At 65.9% G+C, this 24,444-nt stretch overlaps 3 protein-coding genes across 3 annotated transcripts; 1 reads left to right on the top strand and 2 right to left on the bottom strand.

Annotated features, from left to right (window-relative positions):
• Positions 1 to 42: 42 nt before the first annotated feature.
• On the bottom strand, positions 43 to 5,724 carry CHLRE_12g496900v5 (uncharacterized protein). Its single transcript, XM_043068019.1, has 12 exons — positions 4,804 to 5,724; positions 4,470 to 4,565; positions 4,224 to 4,306; positions 3,861 to 3,997; positions 3,658 to 3,694; positions 3,239 to 3,302; positions 2,949 to 3,042; positions 2,647 to 2,720; positions 2,302 to 2,428; positions 1,731 to 1,897; positions 1,364 to 1,537; positions 43 to 1,085 (listed from the first exon to the last, which is right to left on the bottom strand). Exons 1-12 carry the CDS (start codon positions 5,142 to 5,144, stop codon positions 782 to 784), a joined length of 1,698 nt encoding a protein of 565 aa, XP_042918346.1. The 5' UTR covers positions 5,145 to 5,724; the 3' UTR covers positions 43 to 781.
• A 58-nt stretch (positions 5,725 to 5,782) lies between these two features.
• CHLRE_12g496950v5 (uncharacterized protein) lies at positions 5,783 to 18,134 on the bottom strand. The gene is made up of 25 exons (XM_043068020.1): positions 17,958 to 18,134; positions 17,792 to 17,839; positions 17,640 to 17,691; positions 17,219 to 17,327; positions 16,859 to 16,951; positions 16,547 to 16,622; positions 16,246 to 16,401; positions 15,962 to 16,037; positions 15,500 to 15,772; positions 14,865 to 15,350; positions 14,575 to 14,718; positions 14,245 to 14,381; positions 13,913 to 14,068; positions 12,459 to 13,764; positions 12,156 to 12,294; positions 11,667 to 11,993; positions 9,932 to 11,249; positions 9,525 to 9,699; positions 9,186 to 9,292; positions 8,703 to 8,978; positions 8,421 to 8,537; positions 8,075 to 8,170; positions 7,609 to 7,856; positions 7,241 to 7,413; positions 5,783 to 7,003 (listed from the first exon to the last, which is right to left on the bottom strand). The coding sequence occupies exons 1-25, from the start codon at positions 17,991 to 17,993 to the stop codon at positions 6,576 to 6,578; spliced, it is 6,552 nt and encodes a 2,183-aa protein (XP_042918345.1). The 5' UTR covers positions 17,994 to 18,134; the 3' UTR covers positions 5,783 to 6,575.
• A 130-nt stretch (positions 18,135 to 18,264) lies between these two features.
• CHLRE_12g497000v5 (uncharacterized protein) lies at positions 18,265 to 24,373 on the top strand. Its single transcript, XM_043068021.1, has 13 exons — positions 18,265 to 18,542; positions 18,625 to 18,710; positions 18,910 to 19,006; positions 19,187 to 19,306; positions 19,498 to 19,665; positions 20,020 to 20,205; positions 20,382 to 20,549; positions 20,827 to 21,033; positions 21,233 to 21,529; positions 21,699 to 21,959; positions 22,046 to 22,231; positions 22,416 to 22,627; positions 22,799 to 24,373. Exons 1-13 carry the CDS (start codon positions 18,432 to 18,434, stop codon positions 23,544 to 23,546), a joined length of 2,847 nt encoding a protein of 948 aa, XP_042918344.1. The 5' UTR covers positions 18,265 to 18,431; the 3' UTR covers positions 23,547 to 24,373.
• The last annotated feature ends 71 nt before the right edge of the window (positions 24,374 to 24,444 follow it).

Here is a 24,444-nt window from a genome sequence, read left to right as displayed (position 1 = left end):
ATATGGTGCTGTCAAGGAGATACTGTATGCTTATACTTAAAGGCGAAGAGGGCGTTGATGAACCGTCCCATCACCATCGACACCATCGCGCGCACCGCATGGTCTGTCAAACGCCAAGTCCGCTTTTGTTTTCGAAGCCCGAGGCTCATAATATGGTCTACCAAAGAGTACACAGATTGTCCCGACCCGGAAACGCCGGAGTGCAGACGGCAGCGACTGACTGGACAGGTCACGCTTTCTACTGGCAGTTCCGTTTGGACCACCTTAAGCTTGGCCCAGCTTGAGCCCTGCAGCACACGCCCCCACCTTCAAGCACCGCGGCCTTCTCATCTTTTCCTGGTCTCCGGGTCAGGCGGTCAGCGGCTCCGGCCCCCCGCCGCTTCGTCCAGGCGCCGCGCCCCATTCGCACAGCGCGGCCGCCATCCAGTGACGGGACCGCCTTCACCCGATGCGTTTGTGACCACTTGGGGTCGGTTTGCGGTTAGGGCAGCGCGCACTAAACACCAGAAACACCACACCCTGCCACGAACACCACAACGCTACCGCCACCTGTGCCGCCACAGCCTGTTAATGAGGCTCCTTGATCGGTTTGTCTGCGTTTGCCATTCCCATGATTGCCACACCAGGCGTACAAGCATACACACGAGGCACATTTCGTTCACCCCGCTTTGGTCCGGCCACGCCGGAATTCGGCCCGCTGTCCTGGTGCCTTGGCAACCCCGCGCCAACCCTGCCGCCCGCTGCCCACGTTATACACTGACCATCCCCCGCCGCCGCCGCATCAGCCGCCTCCCTCCCCAGCCACGTCAGCCCCGCCCGCCGCTGGCGCGGCGTTCATGGACTTCTTCCCCTTCTCCCGGTTGCACAGCGTGTGCAGCAGCTGCGCGTTGTCCAGCGTCGTCCTGCCGCCACTGGCGTACGGCACCACGTGGTCCACCTCCGCATCCGTGACGTGCACGATGGGCATGCCGCAATAGGCGCAGCGCACGCCGCTGGCGCCGCCGCGCTCCGACTCCCGCGCAAAGAGCTTGTCCCGCACGGAGGGCGAGAAGGCGCGCGGGCCCTGGGCGGCCTGGGGCGCCACACTGCAGCGCGGCAGCGGGGGTGAGCAGTTGAGTGGGAGAGAGAAAGCGTGCCATGCCAGGGGATGGGCGAGAGCGCATTGACAACCGGCAAGCAACACGGGGTGCTGGCAGCGCATGTGGTGCTGCAGCCTAGGCCAGGGGACCAACAGCTGCGCACACACGCACGCACATGCCCAGTTGCCCACGCCCGAGCCCCACCGCCAACATCGACACCATTCTCTCTCGCACTACCTCTCAGCCACTACCACCCTCACCGGCGCCAGCTGCCCGCCACTCACGGCTTGGCAAGGGATGCCGCGCTGATGACGAGCTGTCGGAAGAGCTCCAGTCGCGCCATGAAGCTCTTCTGGCTCAGCACGGCCGGCACCTCCGCCCAGCGCCGGTCCTCCAGCAGGCACCGGAAGCCGGCCTGCACCGCGGCCTTGTGCCGCTTGAACTCCAGCGGCTTGGCACTTGGGGCCGGTAGGTTGGTGGGAATAGCGGGCAGGTAATTGAGCAGAAGTGCGCGTAAAAGTTAGCGTATGAAAGAGTGGGTGGCGAAGAGTAGCACAAAGCGACTATCAAGCACTTCCATTTCTGGCCAGAGCGACCCCACAGCCCCAAGCCATCCATACCCGGACAGCTCCCCACACCTATGGTACTCACCCCTCGTCCAGGGCCAACCGCAGCCCCACCAACGTCACGTCCCACAGCACGTTGGTGGAGCCGCCGCCACCGCCCCGCCGGAAGGATTTGCCGCGGCCGCCTCCGGCCTTGAGCGCCTCCTCCGCAAGTGCCTTGAGGCCCAAGTCCGCGCACACATCCATGGTGGTCTGCGATCAGGCGGGGAGTTGAGACATATGCGGGCGGGTCAGGGTAAGGGCGGGCGCGAGGCTTCCGGCGCCTACAGTGGGTCCCTGGGTGCAGGAGTGGCTGAGAGGAAGGTTTAGCTGCTGAGGGGCATGGCTATGGCTGAGTAAGCCCAGGTTGGGAATGGCTATGGCTGGAAGTGAGGAGAAACTGCTGGGCAGTCAACCCCATGCGGTCATGATACGGTCGAGGGATTTACCTCGGATTCTAGCAACTTTATTCTGCATTCGAGAAACCGGCCGGGACTTCGTGCGCCCCCAACACGCCTCGGGCGCAGCGTCACAGTTTGCCCTTACCCCTGCTCTGCTGTTTTTGCTTTGAATGCGACCTCTCCCCCCCCCACACACAGACACACAGACGCACGCACCCTGAACGCCTCCTCCTTGTCCCGCTCCTCCGCCTCGCTCAGCTGCAGCACCACCCGCCGCGCGCTGCCGGGGTCCAGCACCTGCAGCTCCTCGTTCAGGAAGCGCTTCATGGGCATACGGTACGGCCTGCGCACAGACGGCGCATCGCAAGATGGGCAGGGCTTGGAGCTGTGGGCGCAGCGGCCTGCACTCGTTGCGGTCGTGTGTGGTAGCAAGTGCGTGTGGGCTGCCACGTGAGCCAGCAGCGTGTGAGTACCGGTGGTAGGGTGTGCAGGTGCGTGTAGCATGCGGCAGGAGGGGTTACAGCATGGCCGTTTGAGTACGGTGGTGCCCGCATGACACACCGCTTAAGTGCGGGTACGGCGGCGCGATAGAGCGCGAAGAAACGCAGCACCAGCTCATCGCCCAGCAGCTCTTCCTGTATGTGTGGAGGAGTTGGGTGGGGCAGGTCCGCATGGGGTGGCGTGCTGTGTTTGGGCTTGCGCACTGTACGTTAGTCCCACAGCCGCCCCGCCCCGCGCCTCCCTTAAAGAGCCCCTCCTTGCTCTCGGCCCTATAGCCCTAACCTCGGTACCACGAGCTGCCTGACAATGTCTTCGAGCTGGGCTCGCTGCTCCCGAACGCGATGGAGCCTCAGCACACGCACCTTATCCGCCTCCGTCAGGTCAGCCAGCTGCTGAAACGCCTCGTGGCGGGCCAGGCGTGACAGCATGCGGATGTAAGTGCCGTGGAAGGCGGCCCTACAAGCACGTGTTTGCATGTAGCAGTTGTGAGGCAAGATTGGAAGTCTCGTAAACCTGGCCTGAGGTTGCAATACTTCCTATGGGGCCCTCCCAACATCCATTGGTGCCACAAACTGAAGCCCTTACTGTGCACGGCAAGGACACACGCATGCACACAGCATACCGCAGGCGGGCACGACGGCAACACGCCCACCTCCGGATCTGCTGCGCGCTGTGGCCCACGCCGCCCTGGTTCATGCTCTCGTAAACGTCGTACACTGCGTCAGGTGCGCAACCACACACACACACACACACACACATACACATACACACACGCACACAGGTAGGTATCGGTAAGTAACTCCGGCGTCGTCTGGGCGGGCTTTCGTTTCGTTGTTTAATACACACACACACACACGTCAGCCACGCCATTTGTGCAAGGCATGAGGGAATGAGGGCCATAATCAACATCTGCCGCTTCTGCACCCACCCAGAACCAAAGCCCAGGCGGGAGCCGCTGACCACGGCAACACCTTCTGAAGGGCCAGACAGTTGAAGGGCCAGACAGTCGAAGTGCCAGACAGTGGGCGGGCGCACCCGCATGAGCACCCCGAGACACACGCACGCACTAACCGTAGTCCAGGCTGGCGCTTGCCGGGATGGTGCGAACCTGCGCGGGGGCGTCCTTTAACTTTAGCCGATGGCCACGCCTGCATGCGGCTGTCTCGCTCCTTCGCTGCCTCACCGCAACCCACTTGAACCTCAGCATCAATTGCCCCCAGCTCTTCCGGCTTGCCGTCCTTTCTCTTTCCTGGCCACGCAGCCGCGCCACGCACCGTGAGGCTCACGGCCTTCACGTACGACTGGTCAAACTTGGACAGCTGGTCAAAGGTCTTGCCGTCCAGGAACTCGCTCATGTCGTCATCCTTCAAGTCCAACACCGTGGGCGCCTTCGGGAAGCGCTGCTTGTCGCCTGCAGCATTACCAGCGAGAGGCAGCGCGGTGCAGCGAGGTCAGGTCACGGCAGGGAAGGGGTGAAGAGTAGTGGGGTTGGGACGAGGCCCGCCTGCAACTGCATGTCACAGTTCACAGCCCATTCGCCCGCGCGCCAACTGGGTCGGTTCCTATTGGATCCCAGGTGCGGTCGTGCGCTGTGTGTGGCCAGTGCCGCCCGGAACCCTAGTCCAGCCCCCACACACCACTCATGAAGGTGTAGAGGGTCGCCAGGCGCTGCTTCCCGTCCACCACGTCCCGCACCACGCCACGGTTTGGGTCCTCACGCCTGAGCAGTCCCGTTGCGTGTCAGTCGCGTCAGCGGCTGCTCACAGGCAGCATACAGGCAGCAGGGTGCGCTGGTGCACAACTTACGGTACGCAACACGCACGAGGCACGCCGCTCGCCTGACGCGCCTGGCCATATGGGTTCGCCGCGGCCCGCACACCTGCCTGTGGAACGTGAGTGGCGGCGTCTCCAGCCCTTTGTAGACGGTGCGCACGAAGCCGGAGCAGGTCTTGGCGTCCCACACGAAGTCACGCTGGTACCTGCGGGGGCCAGGAGCCGCAGACAGAAACGGGGCGCCAGGACTAAAATGGTCGGGCCGGCGGCAGCTGTTTGTATGCATCCACAGGAGCGTTTAGAGTGCCACCTGCCCTCCGTTCAACCGCTATTACATTCCCCCGGAGCCCTCCAGAAAGACGCGAGCCCTGCGGCGCCGCTGCAATCCCCCGCTCCCGCCCCTGTGTCAATGCAGGCCGCATAACGCGGCACCACGCGACTTACTCGGGCTCAAGATTGATCTCGCCACTCTCTATGTCGCCAATGATTTGCTTAAGGGTTAAGTTCTCCACCTGGGTCCTGACATCCGGCCGCTGATAGCGCGGCTGCTCCTCTTCATCAGCCACAGAAGCTGTTGAGGCCGCGGGTGTGGGAGCGGGCTCTGGCTTGGGGCTGCGTGGGGCCGGCTGTTGCAAGGAGGGAACGCCAGGGCTCCGCGGCGCTTTGCGAGGCCCGGCCGCGCTCGCGACCGGCAGCAGCCGGCCGCGCGGCACAGATGGCATGCCTAGCTGATGTACATTGTTGTTACAGCCAAGGTGTCGTGGCGCAAGGCAGCGTTGGTGCATGCTCGTCAGGTTTGCGTGAACCGCTGCTGCGGTGTCGTCACCCCGTGCCGGAAACTGCGTTCTACATGCGCAATCTTTTGCTGAATAATTTTGGTTGTTTATTTGCGACAGGGTTGATTTCGAGTTCGTGTAAACTGGATCCACCAGCCCCCGCATTTTGCATCACTTCAGCATGGGTAGGGTTGTTCCTGGCCTTAGAATGGAATCCTTCTAACATAATAATAATGTAGAACTAACTTAGATCATTAGGATGAGCATGAGAACGCGGTCCGTAACTTTTCATCTAGGGGGAGTTCGCTGCTGAAACTTTGGCAAGCCAACGGCTGATGCGCACCCAGGTGTTTACAAAAGTCGGCACGTTTGCGGGGTGCACAGGTCAGGCTGAACTGAGTATGCGCCCCCCAGATACAGCCATACTGACTGCGCCTCTCGGCCACTGAGGACAATAAGTTTGCATGGATCCGGGCATTTGTTTCGGCTGTGGACTGCAACTGGCAGAGGGTTGCGTCTCTGCCATTGGGGGCGTAGCGTCTGCACCTATTGTGGCCCCGACTGGTCTGGGTCTGGTACCGGTGCAAGCAGGTACCGAAAGCCTGCGTTCTACATGCGCGAGCTTTTGCTGAATAATTTTGGGTGTTTACTTGCGACAGGGTTAATTCCGAGTTCGTGTAAACTGGATCCATCAGCCCCTGCATTTTGCATCATTTCAGCATGGGCGCAGTACAATCGCAGTGGCAGTGGCAGTCGCAGCACGAGTATCGACCAGAAAATCATGCGCATCGGTTCAGTCGTTTTGCCCCTTCAAAAGCCGCAGGGGGGCACGCGTCTAGCCTCCTTCTGGGTGTGATGGTCCACGCAGCGACACCGTGCTTGCGGCGTCGTTCATGAGTTCATCGGCACGCTACCGGTGGGCGTCATCACTACCCACTACCGTATGTGTGGCAGCTTTCAGCAAGTAAATGCGGACTGGTGGTGGGCTGCGTGCAGCCATGCACACAAGATGCACCTTTCCGTGCAACCCTGCCACGTGCCCTGCCCGCGTGCCCCACCCCTGCTTCCACGATTCGCGCTATCATTTGCCATCTCGCAGCCAGTGAGCCCGCGTTTATGCCCATCTCGTCATATCGACCCCGGCACTCGTGCTGCAAACGTCACGCTCTGACAGCCCTAAACCCGACTCTACACCACGCCACTAGCGTACTAAACCTGATTGAGCCTCACACTCAAAAATGCGATTGCGTACGGTACTAAGGCGCGCGGTCCGTTCAGTTCACCTAGCCGCCATGAAGCGGCGCGTCCTGCCCTTTTTATTACCGTTTGCATACAAGCTTCGTGAGCACTGCGAAGTGCGAACACTGTGTCCGAGACTATACATGCAGCAGTCCTAGCACTCAGTGCACCATTGAACACATTCACCGCAACCAGCCCCGATCACTCATCCAGCCCAGCGCAGGCTGTGGGTGCACCCCAGCTCTCGCCGTTGTCCACAACCTCCGCCGTCGCCGCCAAAGACCCCAGCGACGCCTCCGGCCCATCGCCCAGGCTGCCCACCGCCGCCTCCCCAGCACCCACTGGCGCCGTCGCCGCGCCTCCGCACGGCGAGCCCACTCTTGCTCCCGCCGCCGCTTCCACCGCCGCCGCTCCCGCTGCCGCCGCTGCCGCCGCTGCCGCCGCCCCACCGCCCATGGCCCCGATTTCCTCCAGCAGCCTACGGATGACGTTCTTGCCCTTGAACAGGTTGGTGCGGCGGATGCGCTCGTTGGCCAGGTGGCAGTTGTCTGAGGACTGGCCCATGGGGATCATGATGGCGGGCGCGCACAGCAGCCGCTCCAAGTGGGAAGCCACTGGCATGGTGCCGCCTGGGCGGGGGACGGAGAGCGCAGAGGGGTGCAGGGAGCAGAGAGGGGTGCAGATGAGGGCGTGTGGATAGGGCGCGAGGTGTGGGGACGTGACCCAGCTCAAGTGCCGGCGTGGGCAGGCCGTATGCCGATATGCGGGCTGCGGCCGGCCCAGCGCGCATTCCGCACGAACGGTGTCGGTCCTCCCTGCAGGTGCGTTCACCCAGGGCACATACACAGTCCCACAGCCCCACTCACCCTCTCGCACGTAGAGCGGGTGCACGCCCCACTCCTTGGCGATGGCCTTCTCCGCCATGTCCAGCCAGGGGCTGCCCTGCCGCCGCACCTCCCACCAGTTGCCACGCGCCTCCACGTGCAGGTCGATGCGGTTGCTGCTGCCCAGCGCCTCAAACGACTTGTGCACGTGCTGCCTGCGGGAGTGTGGGAGTGCAGGTTGCAACGAGGAGGAGCGAGGCTCAAAAGGCGGAGGGGCGCAAAAACGGGGATTCATACCGCAGGGTCATAAGGCACACGAGTCTGCACGTGCACAAAGCATGGGCCTCAGCCACCATGTGTTGGGACGCAGGCTGCCACCCTCCGACCCCCCTCCCGTCGCGCCGCTGCACCTGAGCTTCTCCACCAGCGTGTCAGCATCCTGGTTGGGCACGAAGCGCACCGACACCTTGCCCTGCGCCGCCTTGGGGATGACGCTGAAGCGGGTGGGGCCGAAGCGGTAGGAGGTGGTGGCGGGCTCCGCCGCGTGCGCCGCGCCGGGCCGCATGTCCACCACGGACAGGCTGGGCAGGCACCATCGCGTCACCAGCAGGTCGCGCTTGTGCGGCGGCGCCGTGAGCGAGGGCACGCCCAGAGCCGCCTGCGAGAGGGGAGTGAGGGCTTGGCGTCAGCGCCTCGCCAGCGCGGGGTATCGTATATGCATGGTGTCGCTTCCCACGTCACTGGCACCTGCCCTGCTTCCGCTGTTACGTCCTGCGCGCGCCCAGCCCTTCCACCTCTCGGGCTCGGCGAAATGAGGCTTGCGCTCGACTACTTAAACGCCTCCCTCGGCCCCGCGCCGCCCCCGCGCCGACCCACCTTGTAGCCCTCCAGTGAGAACTCCTCGCTGTGCTCCAACGAGGTCCAGGCCAGCTCAATCAGGTCCGGCTCCACTTCCTCGTAGAAGCCCGGGACCTGCGGGCAGGCGGCCACAGGGGCAGCGCTCAATTAAGACTCGTCAAACCCGGCCATCGCGAAACCCAACCACAGCTAAGCGCTGGGCTCGGGTCACATGCAGGCGCGTGCGTGTGCTGACCTCCCGACCGGCACAGGCATGCGATGCAGCCATGCGCGCCGCCCTGCACACGCAAGGAACGCGTGTGCATGCACGCGCGGCCGACCCAGACCCCAGGCCCTAGCCACCCGCGCCCGTCGCGCCGCTCACCTGCACCCTGCCTCCTGGGCCCACCAGAGTGGCCATGACCCGCAACAAGTCCACCATGGGCTCGGCGAACACGCCGCCGTCGTTGCCGCTGTGCAGGTCGCGCTCCGGACCCGTGATCTGCATATGTGTGTAACGTTACGGGCTTGACATCATTTCACAGTAAGGTCTTGATTGGCAAGGTAGGGCATTCCTCCCGCTTGTTAGTACCACGGCAGCCACACTGTTGCGTGTGCTGACATGTCCGATCAGCCGCCTGCCCGCTCCGCCACCAGCCGCCCTCACCTGCACGGTGAGGCTGAGCATGCCGCGCATGCCGTAGGTGAGGCAGGGCACGTTCTCGCCCACCCACAGGGTGTTGGAGATGATGATCAGCTGCGTGCCCTCGAACCAGCGCAGGTTCTGCGTAATGGCCTGCGCGAAGCCTCGGCTGCCGTTCTCCTCCTCGCCCTCGAACACGAACGCCACGTTGACCGGCAGCAACGTGCCGCCCGGCGCACCCGCCTCGGCGGCGGCGTTCATGAGCTCGCGCACCGCGAAGATGAAGGCCAGGATGGGGCCCTGAGAGCGAAGAGCGAGTGCGTGTGTTACGATCACCCAGGGAAAACTGCGGGAGAGAACGCGGTATGCGTGTATGTGATGCAGGGTGCGGCCCAAACGCAGGCCGCGCCGGGTGAATGCAGAGTGAGCTGGAATGCACATACAAGGAGCAGGCTTTGCCAACCGCTGCCGCTGCCGCCCCGGGCTGACCGACCCGCCCCCCCCCACCTTGTTGTCGGACACACCGCGGCCGTAGAGGTACTCGTTCACCGAGTTGAGCTCGAAGGGGTTGGTGGCCCAGTCAGGCTCCGCGGCGGGTTGCACATCGTAGTGGCCTGTGGGGCAACAGCGTAACGGCACAGGCACAGCACACATGCCGTCAGCCCTTGGTGCCGTGTCCATGTGGCAGTGCCCTTAATGGCCAGGTGACAACGGTCACCCATCCCGCACGCCGCATGCCGCCCGCGCGCCGGGCCATCTTGCACTGGTCCCATCGCGGTCGCTGGTTGCATTGGGAATCAAATTTACCCCCGCCATGGCACCTGTTTCCCCCTCAAGGTCACGCACCATAGAACGTGACGGTGGGGCGGTCGGGGTTGTGTCCCAGTCGCCCGATAACCACGGGGTTCTTGTCCTCATACACCTGCACCACCTTGACGTCGGCGCCCAGCCCCTCAAGCATCTTGGCCACGAACTTGGCGCCCTTGTGGCAGTCGTCGCGCAGCCTGGGCGAGCTGCTCACCTGCGGGAGGAGGCGGCGGCGGCAAGGTGGAAAATTCAGATGTGAGGAAAGGCTGGTGCAAGGCGGCGACCAGGACTCCTGAGCCTTGAGCAGCAGGGGAGGCAATGACAGAAAGCAGGAGCGCTGTGCACGCCGCAAAGGCCTCGGGGTATCAGCTCCAAAATCCGAAAGGACTGTCTGAAAGCCATACCGAAATCCATGCCAGACCGTCTCATGCAATCATCCGGCTTACCGTCTTGATGCGCACAAACTCCCTCAGCGCCGCCTCCAGCTGCTGGTCGCTGGTGGAGGTGAAGTAGCTGGCGGCCGTGCCCAGCAGCGTCGCAGCAGTGCTGGCCGCAGCCGCGGCGGCCGCAGCCTCCGCAGCCACGGTGGCAGCGGCGGCGCCAGCCGCGCCCGAGCCAGCAGCTGCAGCTGGGGCTGCGCCCGGCAAGGACATCAGCGGTGGCACCGGAAGCGGCGCTGCGGCGACGGCTGGCAGCGCAGCTGCCCCGGCGGTCGCGGTTGCAGCCGCGGCGCAGCCGGCGGCAGCACTTGCGCCGGGCCCCTCAGACAAGTTTGCGCCGAGGTTGGCAGCACTGGCGCCAGACAGGGGGCTGCGACGCCCATGGATGTGGATGGGAACGGCGGAAGTGGGCATGGCGCCGGCGTGCGGCAGCGGCGTCGCGAAGGCGGTACCGGGGCCCGCCATGACGCTCGCCGCCATCGCGCAGGCCGTTGTCGACGGCGCCGCGCCACCGCCACTCAAGCCGCTGCTCGAGACGCGCTGCATGCCCAACGCGGTCGACGTCGTCGGCATCAAGTCCACGGACGAGGGGCGGTCCGTGACGGGACCTGAGGCACCGGAGGCGTCAGAGGCGCGGCTGTCGGGTCGGTTGGAGGCCTGGTCGCCCACTAGATGCGCAAGCGACGGCGACGTCAGCATAGACGACTTGGGGATGGCGGCGGACGCGACGGCGCCTGACGAGGCGGCAGCTGGCGGCGCCGCCGCCGTCGGGTCTGGCACGGCAGGCGGCGCGCCGCTCAAGGACGGCACGTCGCCTTCGGACACGGGCACAGCGGGCAAGCTGTCGGCGGCGGCGCCGCCGCCGCCCAGCAATGCAAGCGTGCCCTGCACCACCGAACCTGCGGGCGTGCCGTTGCCGCTCGGGGCGCTGCCTGCGTTCGAGCACCGCCGCAGCACCTCGCCACTGCTGCTGGACAGCGCCGCCGCCGCTGCGACGGCGCCCGCCGCGCCAAACTGCTGCACCTGCGCCAGCGCCGCCACCAGCTGCTGGTCGCGGGCGGTGCCAGCCTCCGCCGCCCCGTGCGACAGGCAGCCACAGGCGCCGGCGGCGGCCTGCAGCGCCTCCGCCGCCGCCGCCACCTCATTGTAGCAGCGCTGCAGCACGGCGCCGTGTACGTCCTCGATGTGCCACAGCCGCACCTCGCCGTCGCCGTAGCCCGCCATGGCCATGTCGGGCGTGAGGCAGCCGCACAGCGCGGCGGGCATCACCGGCCGCGAGGTGGAGGGCAGCGACAGGATGCACAGGCAGGCCCAGGCGGTGGACCTGTGAAGAGGCAGGGTGCGGGTGCGGGTGCGGTCATCGAAATACACTACCCGGCAGCGTTAAGATGCACCTCGATTGCGAAATCGCGGCACCAGTCCTCCTCGGTAGCTAGGCTCGCAACGCGTAGGCTTGTTGCGTGGGCAGGGGCAGGTTTGTATCCGAGGCGCATGCATGGGACCCGCACAGGTGGCTGCCGGTGACAGGTGGCGCGCCGAGTGACCACACAGACCGAGTGCCCACGCTATGCCGCCGCAGCCACCCGTACGCGGCGGCCCGTGCGCGGGAGCTGTCAGATTCAGCGCATGTGTGCACCAATGAATCATTCCCAGTAGGCAGCCTTACAGCATCAACTGGTGCTACCCACCGTGCCTCCGTCCTCTCCCTGGCCTCCGCCCTGTCCCTGTAGCGCGCACTCACCAGAGCCGCACGGTGCCGTCTGCGGAGGAGGACGCGATGACGGTGGACGCCAGCGCCACGCTGCGCCCGCCAGGAGTGAGCGTGCCGCTAGGCGCCGCCGCCGCCACCGGCGGCACGCCGCCGCCACGGCCGGGCGGCGTCCCAGCCACGGCGCCGTTCACATGCGTGTGCCCCTGGGCTTGGTGCTGGCCGTGAGGATGTGAGTGCGCGTGCGCGAGAGAGCCGGGTCGCTGCTTGTGCAGGGAGATGGCGGACAGGCCTGTGACGTCGTCCTTGTGGCCGGTCAGGGTGCGGCGGCACAGCATGTCCATCTCCAGGTCCCACACGCTGTGGGCGACAGCGCGTCACGAGGCGTTGGCGCAACAAGGCAGCGTGTTGGCGCGGGAACGGTGTTTCCACGTACAACGACGCGCAACCGGCAGGCGAGGTGTACTGAACTTTGCCCTGAGCAGGAGAGCCTATACAGGTTTGCCCCAGCGTCACTCTCACCGGATGGTGTTGTCGCGGGCGCCGCTGAGCAGCAGGTTGGGTCCCAGCCCCAGCAGGCACAGCACGCTGCCGCGGTGGCCGCGCAGCACCGCCACCAGCTTGAGCGTGGCGGCGTCCCACACGCGCACCGTGGCGTCACCTGCGCGCAATGCATGGAGGTCGGAATATAACACACTCAACAAGTCGATGACGGTGCCGCCGCTTCGCTTGCGGGCCCGACACGCTCCCGGCACAAGAATAGCATCCCACCCATTCGCCCGCGCGCCCAATAGCCGGCCCCCACCCGCGACGCAGTGCACGCACCTCCTCCCGAGCACAGGTACCGGCCGCACACCGCCAGGCAGTTGACGGGGCCCACGTGCGCGCCGCCGTCCGCCGCCGTCACCATCAGCGGCGCCAAGTCGCTCACGCCGTGCTCCGCCTCCTCCGGAGTCGCGATCAGCCGCGGCGGCAGCACCGCCGGCGGCCCCGACACACCGGTCGTGGTCGTGCGCGACAGCGCCTGCGCCAGGCCGCCGGTGCCGCGCGCCGCGGGTGCGAACGGCGACACGGGCGTCGTCGTGGCCGGCGGCGGCGGCGGCGGCTTGGACGGCGGCGACGCCAGCCCACCGTTGTTGAGCGAGTCGGAGCGCGAGGCGGCGACGCTGCCGGCGGCTCGGGCGGCGTTGGCCGCGGCGTTCACCGCCTCCACCGCGGCGGCGGCGGCAGCCGACAACAGCTGCGGCTCATTGAGCGTGAACACCTTGACGGTGGTGTCCTGGCATCCCACGTACAACAGCGACAAGCCCTCCGCCGCCGCCGCGGAGGCGGCGCCGCCGCCCGCCGCCATCAGCGCCGCCGCCGCGACAGCGGCGGCGGCGCGCGCGCCGCCAGGGGCGGCGGCGCCAGGCCCCCCGGAAACACCCAGGGCGCCGTTGCTGGCGCCGGCGGCGCGGCCGGCGCTGGTGGCGATGCCCGCTAGCAGTGCCTCGTTGCGCAGGCTGAGGCTGCCCGCAATGACGGCGGGTGTGACTGAGCCGAAGCCGTCCAGCACGAGGTCCTGCAGGCTGCCCATGGTGCCCTCAGCCAGGCTCACGCTGCTGCTGCCGCCCTCGCCCGCCGACATGTAGCCGTCGCCGCCCGAGAAGCTGCCGTAGCCGCCGCCCATCGCCAGCCCTAGCGGCCCGCTCATCTCGCTGCCTGTGATGGAGCTGCGGGCGCTGCCTGCCGCAGCCGCAGCCGTACCAGCGGCGGCCATGGCGGTGGCCTCGGCCGGCAGGCCCGGCGGACTGGTGCCGGCGAGGACCACGCCGGCCGCGGCGGGGTCGCTGCTGGCAGTGGACCGGCTGTCGACGCGGACGACACGGCCGGCGGCGGGCTGCTGCGCAGGCGCGGTGGCCAGCTGCGGGTAGAGGTGGTGCATGCCGCGCTGGTGCTGCGGGTGCGGTGGCCCGGCTGCGTGGGAGCTGGTGGCGTTCGCATGCGCCCGGGGCTGCTGGGGCTGGCTGGCACCAGCAGCGCCGGGCTGGTGGCTGTGGTGGCTGTGGCTGTGGTGGCGGTGGTGGTGCTGCGCGCCGCCCAGCACCTCCATGCAGCGGATGGTGCCGCACGAGTCGCTGATCTTGATCACCTGTGTGTGGCGCCACAGCATAGACCCATCAGAGGTGCGGCACGCCGTACCGTTGACACACGTCTCTGCTGGTTCTGGGCCTTGGTTCAGTTGGGACTGGAATGGACGACCCCTCTCCACCACACGCCCCCCACACACGGCCCCGCACCTGCAGGCAGCGGAAGCCCACCGCGTCCCACACGCGGATCTTGCGCCCGCTGGCCGCCAGCAGCAGCCGGCCGTGCGCCCGCAGCCGCATGACGGTCACGGGCTTGCGCTGCCCCACCAGCGTGTGTAGGCAGCTGTTGTCGCGCAAGCTCCACACCTGGACGCCAGGGGCAGTGGAGGGGCAGTGGAGGGGCAGTGGAGGGGCAGTGGAGGACCAGGGGAGGACCAGGGGAGGGACCAGGCAGTCAGCTGGCAGGGCGCCTACGTAATTGCAGTACACGCCAACTCGTGCAGGCTGTCGGCACCAACCCTAGCGCCCGCGTCAGCACCCACCCGCACGCTGCAGTCCACGGAGGAGGTGTAGAGGCGGGCGGTGTAGGGGCACACGGTGAGCGCCAGCACCGCCCCGGTGTGCCCCACCAGCCGCATGTAGTCGTGCGTGTCCAGCGCCGGCGACGCCAGGGCCACCTCTGAGAGGGGGGTGAGCGCGGGAGCACGGATGAGAGACTAGGGGGGCCACGCCCCCGGTGCATGCTCCGTAGCAGCACCCCCGTACGCACGTGTATCGCCCTGTGCACTCGGTGCCCTGCACACAACCCTGCAGCAGTGGGGCGGGGGCAGACAAGCGGACGCCCCAGAGCACATGTGCGGCCGCCAGCTCACCTAGGCCCTGGCTGCCGGCGCGGGACGACATCATCATGGAGGCGGCGGGCGTGGCGGTGGCGGTGCCGGGCGCGGGCGGCAGCTGGGCCATGCTGGCAGTCGCGGGCAGGCCCTCCACGCCGCCCAGGCTCGGCCGCGAGAACACTGCGGCCAGGAGTGGAATGGGATGATGTGGTTGTTCAGAAGCCAGACATGACCACCGGGACCATGCTTGCCTGCCTCTGCCTGCCGTGCCATCCTGAGAGCAAAGCAGCCGACCTAGCGCCCTTCCGTGCTGGCCCCTGGCTCACCCATGGATGTGCCACTGGGCGGCAAGTCCAACGCCGCCAGGGATTCGGGCGCAACCGGCAGCAACCCGCCCGGCTGGTGCTGCTGCGGCCCCGCCGCCACGCCCATGCCCGTGGGTCGATGCGATAGGAAGGCACGGCTCTTGGTGCCCAGCCCCCGACTCAGGGCCTCTAGGCACAGCCCCACGTCCCGCTGGGGGTTGATGTACGGCAGGCCGCCGCCCGCGCCGCCGCTGCCGCTGCTGGGGATGGTCACAAGGAGCCCCGTCATGCCGCCGCCGCCGGTGCCGCCGCCGCCGCCGGAGGAGCGACGCGGCAGCGGCGGCGTGCCGTTGCCGGGGAGCGGGGAGAGGTAGGTGGAGGTGGGCGAGGGCAGCGGCGGGTGCTGCGGCACTAGCGGGCAGCGCAGGATGTTGAGGAAGCCGCCCTTCTCGCGCGTCACCACCAGAGCCGTGTTCTTGGGCACAGCCACCCAGTCCGAGGCCGATGCTGCGTGAGTGGGGGACAGGGACAGAGGCGACGGCTGTGCTATGGGCGGGTTTCGAGAAGTACTGGCCTAATAAGCCGGCAAGTGGGCCACACCAGCCAGTCGCACAGATAGCGCCGCCGCCCCAAACCACCGGAAGTACTGACCGCACCTGTGATGGGCTCGGACGCCACGAACACCACCGCAGGGCCCTGCGCCGCGAAGCTGAGCTCATAGCTCGACTCCTGCGTGATGCTGCTGCCGCTGCTGGCGGCGCCGTTGCAGGGCGTGCAGCCGGGCTGCCCCTGTGTCTGCTGCGGCGCGGGCTGGGGCACTGGCGGCGGCGGGGCGCGGGCAAATGTAGCGCCCTCAGCATAGTAGAGGGAGGCGGGGCCCTCGCTGTCAGGTGACACGAAGCGCGTGGCGATGAGGGTGGTGCCGTCGCCTGTGGGAGACAGGGAGGACGCGGACGGTCCGTGCGGTGAACATCCACCCATCGTGGCCCCTGCCGCAGGCCTGGGGCTGCAAGCCCCGTACCCCGCAGTACTGCGTTGCAAGCCCCATGTCAGAGACCCCGAAGGATACAGCCTGTCTCGAGGGCGGTCGGCCGCCGCATGCGGCACGCTGCACTCACTAACGACGTAGTTGAGCAGGCTGGTGGCGGTGATGCCGTGGCGGCGCTGCACCGCGCTGATGGTGGCGATGGTGTCCTGCAGCACCACAAGCCGCCGGGCAGGCAGGCACGCAGGCCTCAGACCACGCCTCACACAATCAATACCAACATCCCGCACATCGGCGTCAGGTACACTGCAGCCATGCCGTACGACGGCCCGTGCACCGCAGGTCCGCAGCACTTGCGTGCGCCTCCTCCCCGTGCCCCCGACACGCCGGCAAACACAAACGCACCCACGCACACACCTGCATAGCCTTGATGAGCACGTCGGGGGGCTGCTGGCTGCGCACGTCCGGAAGGTGGTTCAGGAACAGCGCGAAGCTGACGGCGGAATCGGAGTGGAAGCTGGCCACGGCGTTGTAGGCGCAATCCGACAGCGTCTCGAGCAGCGAGCGCCGGATCTGGGGGCGTGCGTGCGTGTGGTCAAACGCATGTGCAGGACGTGCGCGCAGATGCGAGCCCGGGCGTGCTTCGGCGCCGTGCGATGTATATTGGTGCATGCTACGTCCGTGCTACAGGTGCGCCACCCAAGCCCAATAGTCGCACCTGCGCGAAGCCTCCCACCACTCCGTTGTGCATCCACATGTAGCGACTGAACTGGAACGGGTGGCAGTTCTGCTCGCTGCGGGGCGGGGGGCGGGGGCAACGCGGGCTGGTGAGCCAACGCCAACAACTAGGCGGACCTCGGGGCCTGCGTATCCGCGCATGTTACTGCCCCTGCTGTTTACAGCCGCAAAAGTGTCACACAGCATCCCGCTGCTGTGACGCCCTGGGAACTAGAGCCCGGCCATGCTGATACTGCGCCCGCCAGCCAGGCCACCTAGCCACGCTCCTGCCGCTGCCGCCGCCCCAAGCTACCTGACGGGCATGCCGGGGTACGCGGCGCGCACGTGCGCGAACACCAGCGGCGACACGATCTTGCAGGCCAGGCGCGACAGGTTCTCGTTGTTCCTGTGGGAGCGGGCGCACAGGCGTGCGTCATTGGCATCATATGTGCGGGTGAGCACATCGGTGCGTCAGGGGCTCCGCTGAAGGCCGGTCGTAATCGAGTCGCGATGAGGGCGTTTGAACTGGTGAACGGGAGCCACTTGTCGCAACAGTCCTGACAACTGCACTTGTCGCCGCGGCAACAGGAGCAAACGACACTTCGGCTCTGGGGTAAGAGACTGCATAGCCACACTCGGGTCACACTCCGTCCGGTGCGCACACGGAACCCACCACGCAGGTGTGATGCTTGTGAACACGCAGGGCGTGGGGTCCTGCACGCGCCGCTCATCTGGATTGAACCAGCCGATGCCAAAGCCATCGCCGTTCAAGTTGCCGTGGCCTATGCAGCAGCGCGTGCCGGGCGGGAATGCTCAGAGCGTTTCAGTACGTTTAGCCCGGCCACATAAGTGACGTCACATCCAACTAAGCACAGGCTGGACACATACGACTACAGACAATGTGGTACAAAGCAGCGCGGGTGAAAGGAGGGCGTCTGGGCACTGCTTAGGGTTATGCCGGGCGTGCCGACACGGCGTCTGACGCGGCAAACAGCTGACGACTACCGCCCAAATGATCGAGCACGTTGGAGAAGAGCGCCCCGCCTGCGCGCTGGACTCGGTTTCAGCACCACAGTCGCCAATTTCCACCTCACCAAGGTGGAACGGCAACGTTGGGTCAATTTTGCGCTCCCGCGCATCATAAGACTGCAAAGATGTACAAGAACAGCGCATAATTATTACACATGCACCGATGAGAGCGAAGAGGGAAGCACTAGCAATGTCTCCCGCTTCGGCGCTGCCTTACCTGCTTGATGATGGAGCGGTCTGGGTACAATACGATGTCGGCCAGCAGCTGCGCATAGCCAAAGAAGAGGAGTTGGGTGCGGCTAACACGCGACAGGCACCCCTTTCCCCCAGCCAGGCCGCAGCGCAGGCCAGTCCAGCGCCAGCGCCAAAGCTTCCACACTTGCCTGTGGCTGGCCGACGTAAGCCATTAATCGGCACATGGCTTCTGTCTAATCGCTTGCTAGTGCCTCATACTAAGTGCAGGGCAGCCGTGAGGTGGGAGGCACGCAGAGCGGGGCGACTAACTGTCAGTTCTTCATTACCCCTTGATGGGGTATGCGGTCCCCTGCACATGTATATGTATGGAATATAGCGCGGTTTGGGGCGCGAGTCGAAACACGCCTTCAAGAGGTCTCCGACCACTGGCCCCCGCCCATGCCGACCGCACTTTTGGGTGTCAAACCTGGGGGTCTTTTGTCCTTAGACGAGTTTTCTACCGTTATATTTAGTCCATTCTATTACCTGCATGCCTCACACGACTAGGCTTTGAAAGATTTTTAAGACGGTCCAGAGACCAGAACGCTGTTCACACCAAGTTAGACGACTGCCTCTAACAATGAGCACTCCACGAACAAGAAAGCGTTAAGAAGCGCTTCAGAATGAAGTGGGGCGAGCTGGACTGGGGGCTGCCGCTGTCCCTCCCAAACGACGAGGGCGGCAAGGAGGTCCCCAGCGTGCTCAAAGCAGAAGAGGAGATTGCAAAATTTACGGTGCGCCGGTGAAGCACTGAGGCCGGAAACCATTTCCGTGTGTCCAAGCCTGCAGGTTTTCACTGACTCACTGTTCGCGCAGGTCGATGAACACCTGAGCGATGTGGAGCGAACGGTCTTATACCTGAATGGTGGTCAGCTTATACAGCAGCGGCATGCCATTGCCAAGTAAGTCCGCGGGGACGGACGCCAGGGGACCCCACTATGGCAGCGGCGCGCTGTGTTGCCTGGTACGAAGAGGAAGTGATGGGGAAGCCGCACCGACTCAAAGGGGGAGGGCGACCGGCGTTCGTGTCGCCACGACCGCTCGCGCATGCCCCCTCCGCCCAAGTATGCCATCGTTGGTGTCTGGCGTTCTGCGCTGCAGCTTGCCAACCGTACTGAAGGGGAGAGGGCGACCAGCGTTTGATGCCATCTCTCAGCCCCTTAAAGCGGCGCTAAACCGACTGGACTCCGATGCTCAGGTGGGCACGGACATGATGCGGTTGGTCCATAACCTATCCGCGGCGGTAAGGGGTATGCAGGTAGACATAAGGTTTGTTGTCGACGTGCGTGCAAACCCACCGCAGCATGGCTTTCTAGTAGCAAAGAACTTGAGCCCGCTTGATTTGCCGCACCCTGCCTGCGCATAATGCTACTGCCAGATCGCGACGGCGGAGGCGTTTGCGACGATAGCGCGGGAGCGGTTGCTCTCGCCGGTGGACCTACAGGTCTGCATCCTGCCGACCGTGACGCGAAACATCAACCGGGAAAAGTCGGAGGAGGTGCGCGGGCGTCCGGGAGTGGATCCCTTGTTTGGGGCCCGCAGCTTTGCGGGGAGGTGGGAATGTGGAGCGTTGTCCTGCGCATGACGTGGGCAAAGGGCGCCGTGCTATGGTCATGGCACACACAGACACAACCTTAGCCTGCACCTGCCAAATCACTTGCATACCATGTACGGTGCACTGCAACACAGGAGACGGACGCATGGCTGAACACGCTGTTTGAGCTGATCCCGCTGCTGGACAAGGAAGTTCTGAAGACGGAGGTGCTGTCGCTGGCGCTGTCCAAAGGCGACGTGGAGGGAGTCGTGGGCTCAAAAACCATCTGCGTGCGGATCCTCGGAGCGTTGGCGCCGCGGCTGGTGCGTGGTGTGTGATGGGGCTGGGCTGGGACGGGATGGGGTTCTGCGGCGGCGAGGGCGCCGCGGCATGGCGAAGGAGGCATGAACAGCGGGACCGACGGAGCATGGCTAAGAGGCGGGCAGAACTACTGAGGCTGCAGGACAGCGGCGTTGTACACCAGGGGACAGAGCGACCGGACGCGGCTGAGTCGGTGTGGGACCCAGTCGCTGTTTGTTACGCGGACTTTGAAAGCACGCGCCAGGCTAGACTGTGGCGATGGTGAGCCACACATTGCTTGCGTTGACTATGGGGCTTTCGTGGGGACATCCAAGCCCCCCTCTCCTTCGTGCGGCCCTCCTCCGCTCATCCCGCAGACGTGGGAGGAGATTGAGCGATCGTTCTTCAAGAAGGCGCTCAGCATGTGCCAGGACGTGGACCACCATATCCGCATTGCCTCCTGCAACCAGCTGGGCGCCATTGCGCGCATCGCTGGCCGCGACGTGGTGGCCAAGACCATCCTGCCGGAGCTGTTTGAGCTGCTCAACGACGAGGAGGTGCAGGTGGGTGGTGTGGTGGCGGGCGGGTGTGGGACGCTGGAGGATTATTTGATGGAGGGGGCTGGGGCGCTACGAATTGGCTGCTGGCGGTCGCCGGTGATGGGATTGGGGGCTGGTTTGAGGGCATGCGGGAGGCCATGGAAGGCTGATGGAGACGCAACGTGGCGTGGTGCCCGCAGGCGCGTGTGGCGTCGCTGACGACGCTGACGTCCATCCTGGACCTGGTGCCGCCCGAGGTGCGCAAGGGGCAGGTGATGCCCATCCTGCGCAACCACATGCAGCCGCTGGAGCTGGACATTGCCATGCAGCGCTGCGTGGCGCGAGTGTTCGGGCAGCTGGTCACGGTGGTGAGCGGCCAGGAGGCGAGGGGCTGGGGAGCGGGGTTACAGGCGTGTGATTGGGGAAAGGGCTGGGCATGAAAGCGGCTGGCGACTGGGGGCGCGCGACAAGGCGGTGGCTGTTTCAGAGGTGGTGATAAGTGGAGTCGGCCGGCGGGAGGGCGGCCCGCTCGGAGTCTGGATGGCGCGCCTCCAGCAATATGGACCAGGGACGTCAAAGACTCACAGGGTGAGACTCGAGGGCCGGGCCTGCCATGACGCACCCGTCCGTACCTGACTCTGACAGGTCAAGGTGGACTTCGAGCACGATGACTCGGTGCTGTTCTTCTCCTGCTACAAGCACTTGGCCACCAAGGCGGACACCGAGCTGCGCAAGCTGTGCGCCAGCCAGCTGCCGGCGGTGCTGCGGGCCGCCACGGCGCTGGCGGCGGCAGCGTTCTCGCAGCAGTTCCAGGACACACTAAACAACCTAGCCACAGACCATGACGTGGAGGTGGGGCGGCGGCGGGGCGGGATGTGGGGCGGTGGGGTGGGGCGGGCGGCGCGACGCTGCATGGTGCTGCGTGTGCCGTCGGTGGCACGGGTTGATCGGCTCGGGGGGCTCTAAGGTGGGATGCGCAGCAGTGGGCAGCAACGTGGGGCAGCCATACGCCATCAAGCAACACACTGACTGGGACCAACCGACTGCACAGGTCCGGAAAACGCTAGCGGGGCTATTCCACGAGGTGGCGCGCGTGGTGGGCAAGGACTGCGCGCAGCTGCTGACGCGGCCGCTGTGTCGGCTACTGCGCGACGAGGCGCCGGCGGTGCAGGCGGTGCTGCTGCCCAGCCTGACGGCCACCCTGGCGCACTGGTCCATACGCGACGAGGCGCGGCGGGACGCGGCCATGGGCGAGCTGGCCAAGGCGCTGCTGGAGCTGGAGAGCGGCGCTAAGCGGAACTGGCGGCTGCAGCAGCAGCTGGCGGCGGCGTTCCCCATGTTCCCGCAGGTGCGTGTGCATGGGGTGGCGCGGCGGAAGATATGGGGCAGGAGGGGCAATAGGGCGCGGGACGTGTGGGGTGTGTTGTGTGCGGAGGTACACCCCGCCGTGGGTACACAACACCAGGGCACGTTAGAACGCCTCATATCATGAGTGCACATGGGCCGCACACCCGCAGGTGTTCTCAAGCGATCAGATCTACGAGCACTTCATGCCGCTCGCGTTCCGGTACTTGACTGACACGGCGGCGGCGGTGCGGCCGGTGGCGGCGGAGGGCCTGGTGTGCTTCATGCGCTACAACCGGCGGGAAAAGCACCGCGCAGAGGTGCTGCTGCGCATCGTCCGGGAGTTCTGCCGCGGCAAGTCCTTTACGGCGCGGCTGACGTTCGTGGACGTGGCCACATACCTGCTGCGCCGCTTTTCATCGCGCTTTATCAAGGTGCGAGGGAACATGACCGCATCTGTCAAGTAGTTGAGGCTGCGGCAGTATCCCACCGCGCACCGCTTCCTCCTGCCCGCTTTCAGGACTACATCTTTGACCTGGTGCTGGAGCTGCTGTACGACCCCGTGCCCAACGTGCGGCTCACCGCCACGGGGCTGCTGCCCAGCCTGAAGCAGTGCATCCGGCTGCCGGAGGACGTGGACTTGCTGGAGCGGCTCAACAGCGCCATGTCCAACATCATGACAGACAACGACCGCGACGTGTCGCAGGTGCGGGCTGCGCGCGGGCTGTGCGCGGGCTGTGCGGGCTGTGGAGGCCGGGCTTGCATCGTGGAGGTGGGCCAACCGCACCCAGGGTCGCACGCAATGAGCGCTGGGAAGTCAGGAGAGGCAACAGACAGACCGGGAGCAAGGCGCAGTAAGGGTCGATCACCCCCACGTGTGCACATCACAGAACGCGCGAGCCACGAACGAGCAGTTCAAGAAGACGCCAATGCGGATGGGCGGCGCGGGCGGCGGCATGCTGGACATGAATGGCAGCATGGGCGGGCAGGGCGGCGGCGGGGCGTACGGCGGCGCGCCCGCCTCTGGCTCCAACGAGGCGGATGACCGGCGCAAGGAGGAGGAGGAGCTGGACTTCACCTTCACGGCGGACGACCTCAAGGAGTGAGTGGTGGTCGAGGCAGGCAGAGAGGTGGTGGAGCCGTAAGGCGCTACGGGGGGTGGGGGCTGGAAGTATGCAGGCTTTCGTGTCGGATATCCGTGCTGAGCCAGTCAACGTCTATCTAGCCTTGGCCCCTGCTTACGAAGCCCTTGTACACCGCGCTGCGAACACAGGATCAAGGGCGAGATCCTGCAGGTGGGCCCCAACAAGAACAAGGGGGCGCCAGGCGTGGGGCCGCTGGCGGGCAAGTCGGGCGTGCAGCGGCGGCCGGGGGGGCTCACGCCAGTGGGCGGATACGACCGCTCCAGCAACTCGGGCGCCGGCATGGCCAACCGCGGCGGCGGCGCCTTCGGGCCCGGCGGCGCCGCGGGGCCAGGGCAACGGCGGCCGGGGGCGGGCGTGAGCGAGGACGGATCTGGGCGCGGCGGCCTGGCAGGCGGGCCCCTAGGCGGCATGCGTGGCGTGGGTGGCCCGGGTGTGGGCGGCAGCACGTCCATGCCCAACAGCCGCATCTCCTCCGCCGCCAGCAGCGCCTCCGGGCCGGCCGGCTCCAAGTCCGGCTTCGGCATGAGCGTGCCGGCCAACCTCAACAGCCCCGGCAAGCCGGGCGTGCCGGCCTCGCGCATGTCGCCCATGCCCTCAGGCGTGACCAAGCCCAGCTCGCCGCTGCTCAGCAACACGCCGGGCATGGGCGGGCCGGGCGGGCAGTCGGGCGTGCGGCTGCCGGCCATCACCACCAGGGCGTCGCCGGCGTTGGCGTCGTCTCCCGTGCTGGGCAGCAGCAGTTCGCTGTCCAAGCAGGGGTCAGGCAGCGCGATGGGCGTAGGCAGCAGGCTGACGGCGGGGGCGGGCGCGGCGGCGGGCGCGGGGAAAACACCGCTCACGACAGCGGCGACGGTGGCGCGCAAGCCCACGAGGTGACTCCCCGGCGTCCCCGTTCATCAGGCGGGCGCGCTGTCAAACGGCGGGGGCGCGGGCGGTCGTGGTGGAGGTGGAGGTGGTGGTGGCGGGATTGGAGGAATGGCAGGTGGCTTGGCGGGAGCAATGTTTGTGGGGCGGCGGCGCTCTGGTGGCTTGTGAGGTCTGGCGGTAGCATAATGGTCTGCTAGTGGCAATCATCATGGGCCGAGACAGGCACGTCATAATGGGCGCCGCAATGTGTTTTACAAGTGGATGGGGGCAGTGAGACGACGGACCTGACACTGACTGACTCATGATGGCTGCCACGCATTGAATTTGACACGTGCAAGGCTCTGGCTGTGGCGGGCATAGAGAGTGTTTATCTGATGCCTCAACAGTGGGTGTGAGTTGGGGCGTGGCGCCAGCCGGCCGTGGGCCGCGCGCATCGTACTTGGACTGGTGACCTAGATGGAGGCAGTCTACGGCTGGCATGTCACGCAACAGGACGTGGGTGTTGAACTGAAGTTGGCGATGTGCGCGCATCTGGGTAAGGTGGGTGGGTGTTATAAGGGCTGGGCGTGAGCTCGGTAGGGAGGAATGTGGGACGTGGAGGCTTCCACGCATTGCACATAAGGGGCGGTGGGGCCACGGGACTTCGAGGTGTGCTCACTGGCAAGACGGACACTGTGGTGGTCGGCGGCGTGTGTGACTGTGTGTGTCTGTGTGTCGGTATGTGGCCGGGCGCGGTGAACGAGAGTGTAAAGTAGGGCGGCGGACTTGCCGCATGGTTGGGGGCGATGGAATCAGGCGCGGCCAGCCTCCATGGCTCCATGTAAGCCTTGTCCTGGAACTATCAGCAGGAGTAGGGGCGAGCCTGCACGTCACGGGTGCCTTGCAGATTGATCGCACTAGCGTGTAC

This window comes from Chlamydomonas reinhardtii, chromosome 12 (genome assembly GCF_000002595.2).
Source record: "Chlamydomonas reinhardtii strain CC-503 cw92 mt+ chromosome 12, whole genome shotgun sequence".
In the NCBI taxonomy this organism is placed as follows: domain Eukaryota; kingdom Viridiplantae; phylum Chlorophyta; class Chlorophyceae; order Chlamydomonadales; family Chlamydomonadaceae; genus Chlamydomonas; species Chlamydomonas reinhardtii.
This window is presented reverse-complemented; position numbering and strand designations above follow the sequence as displayed.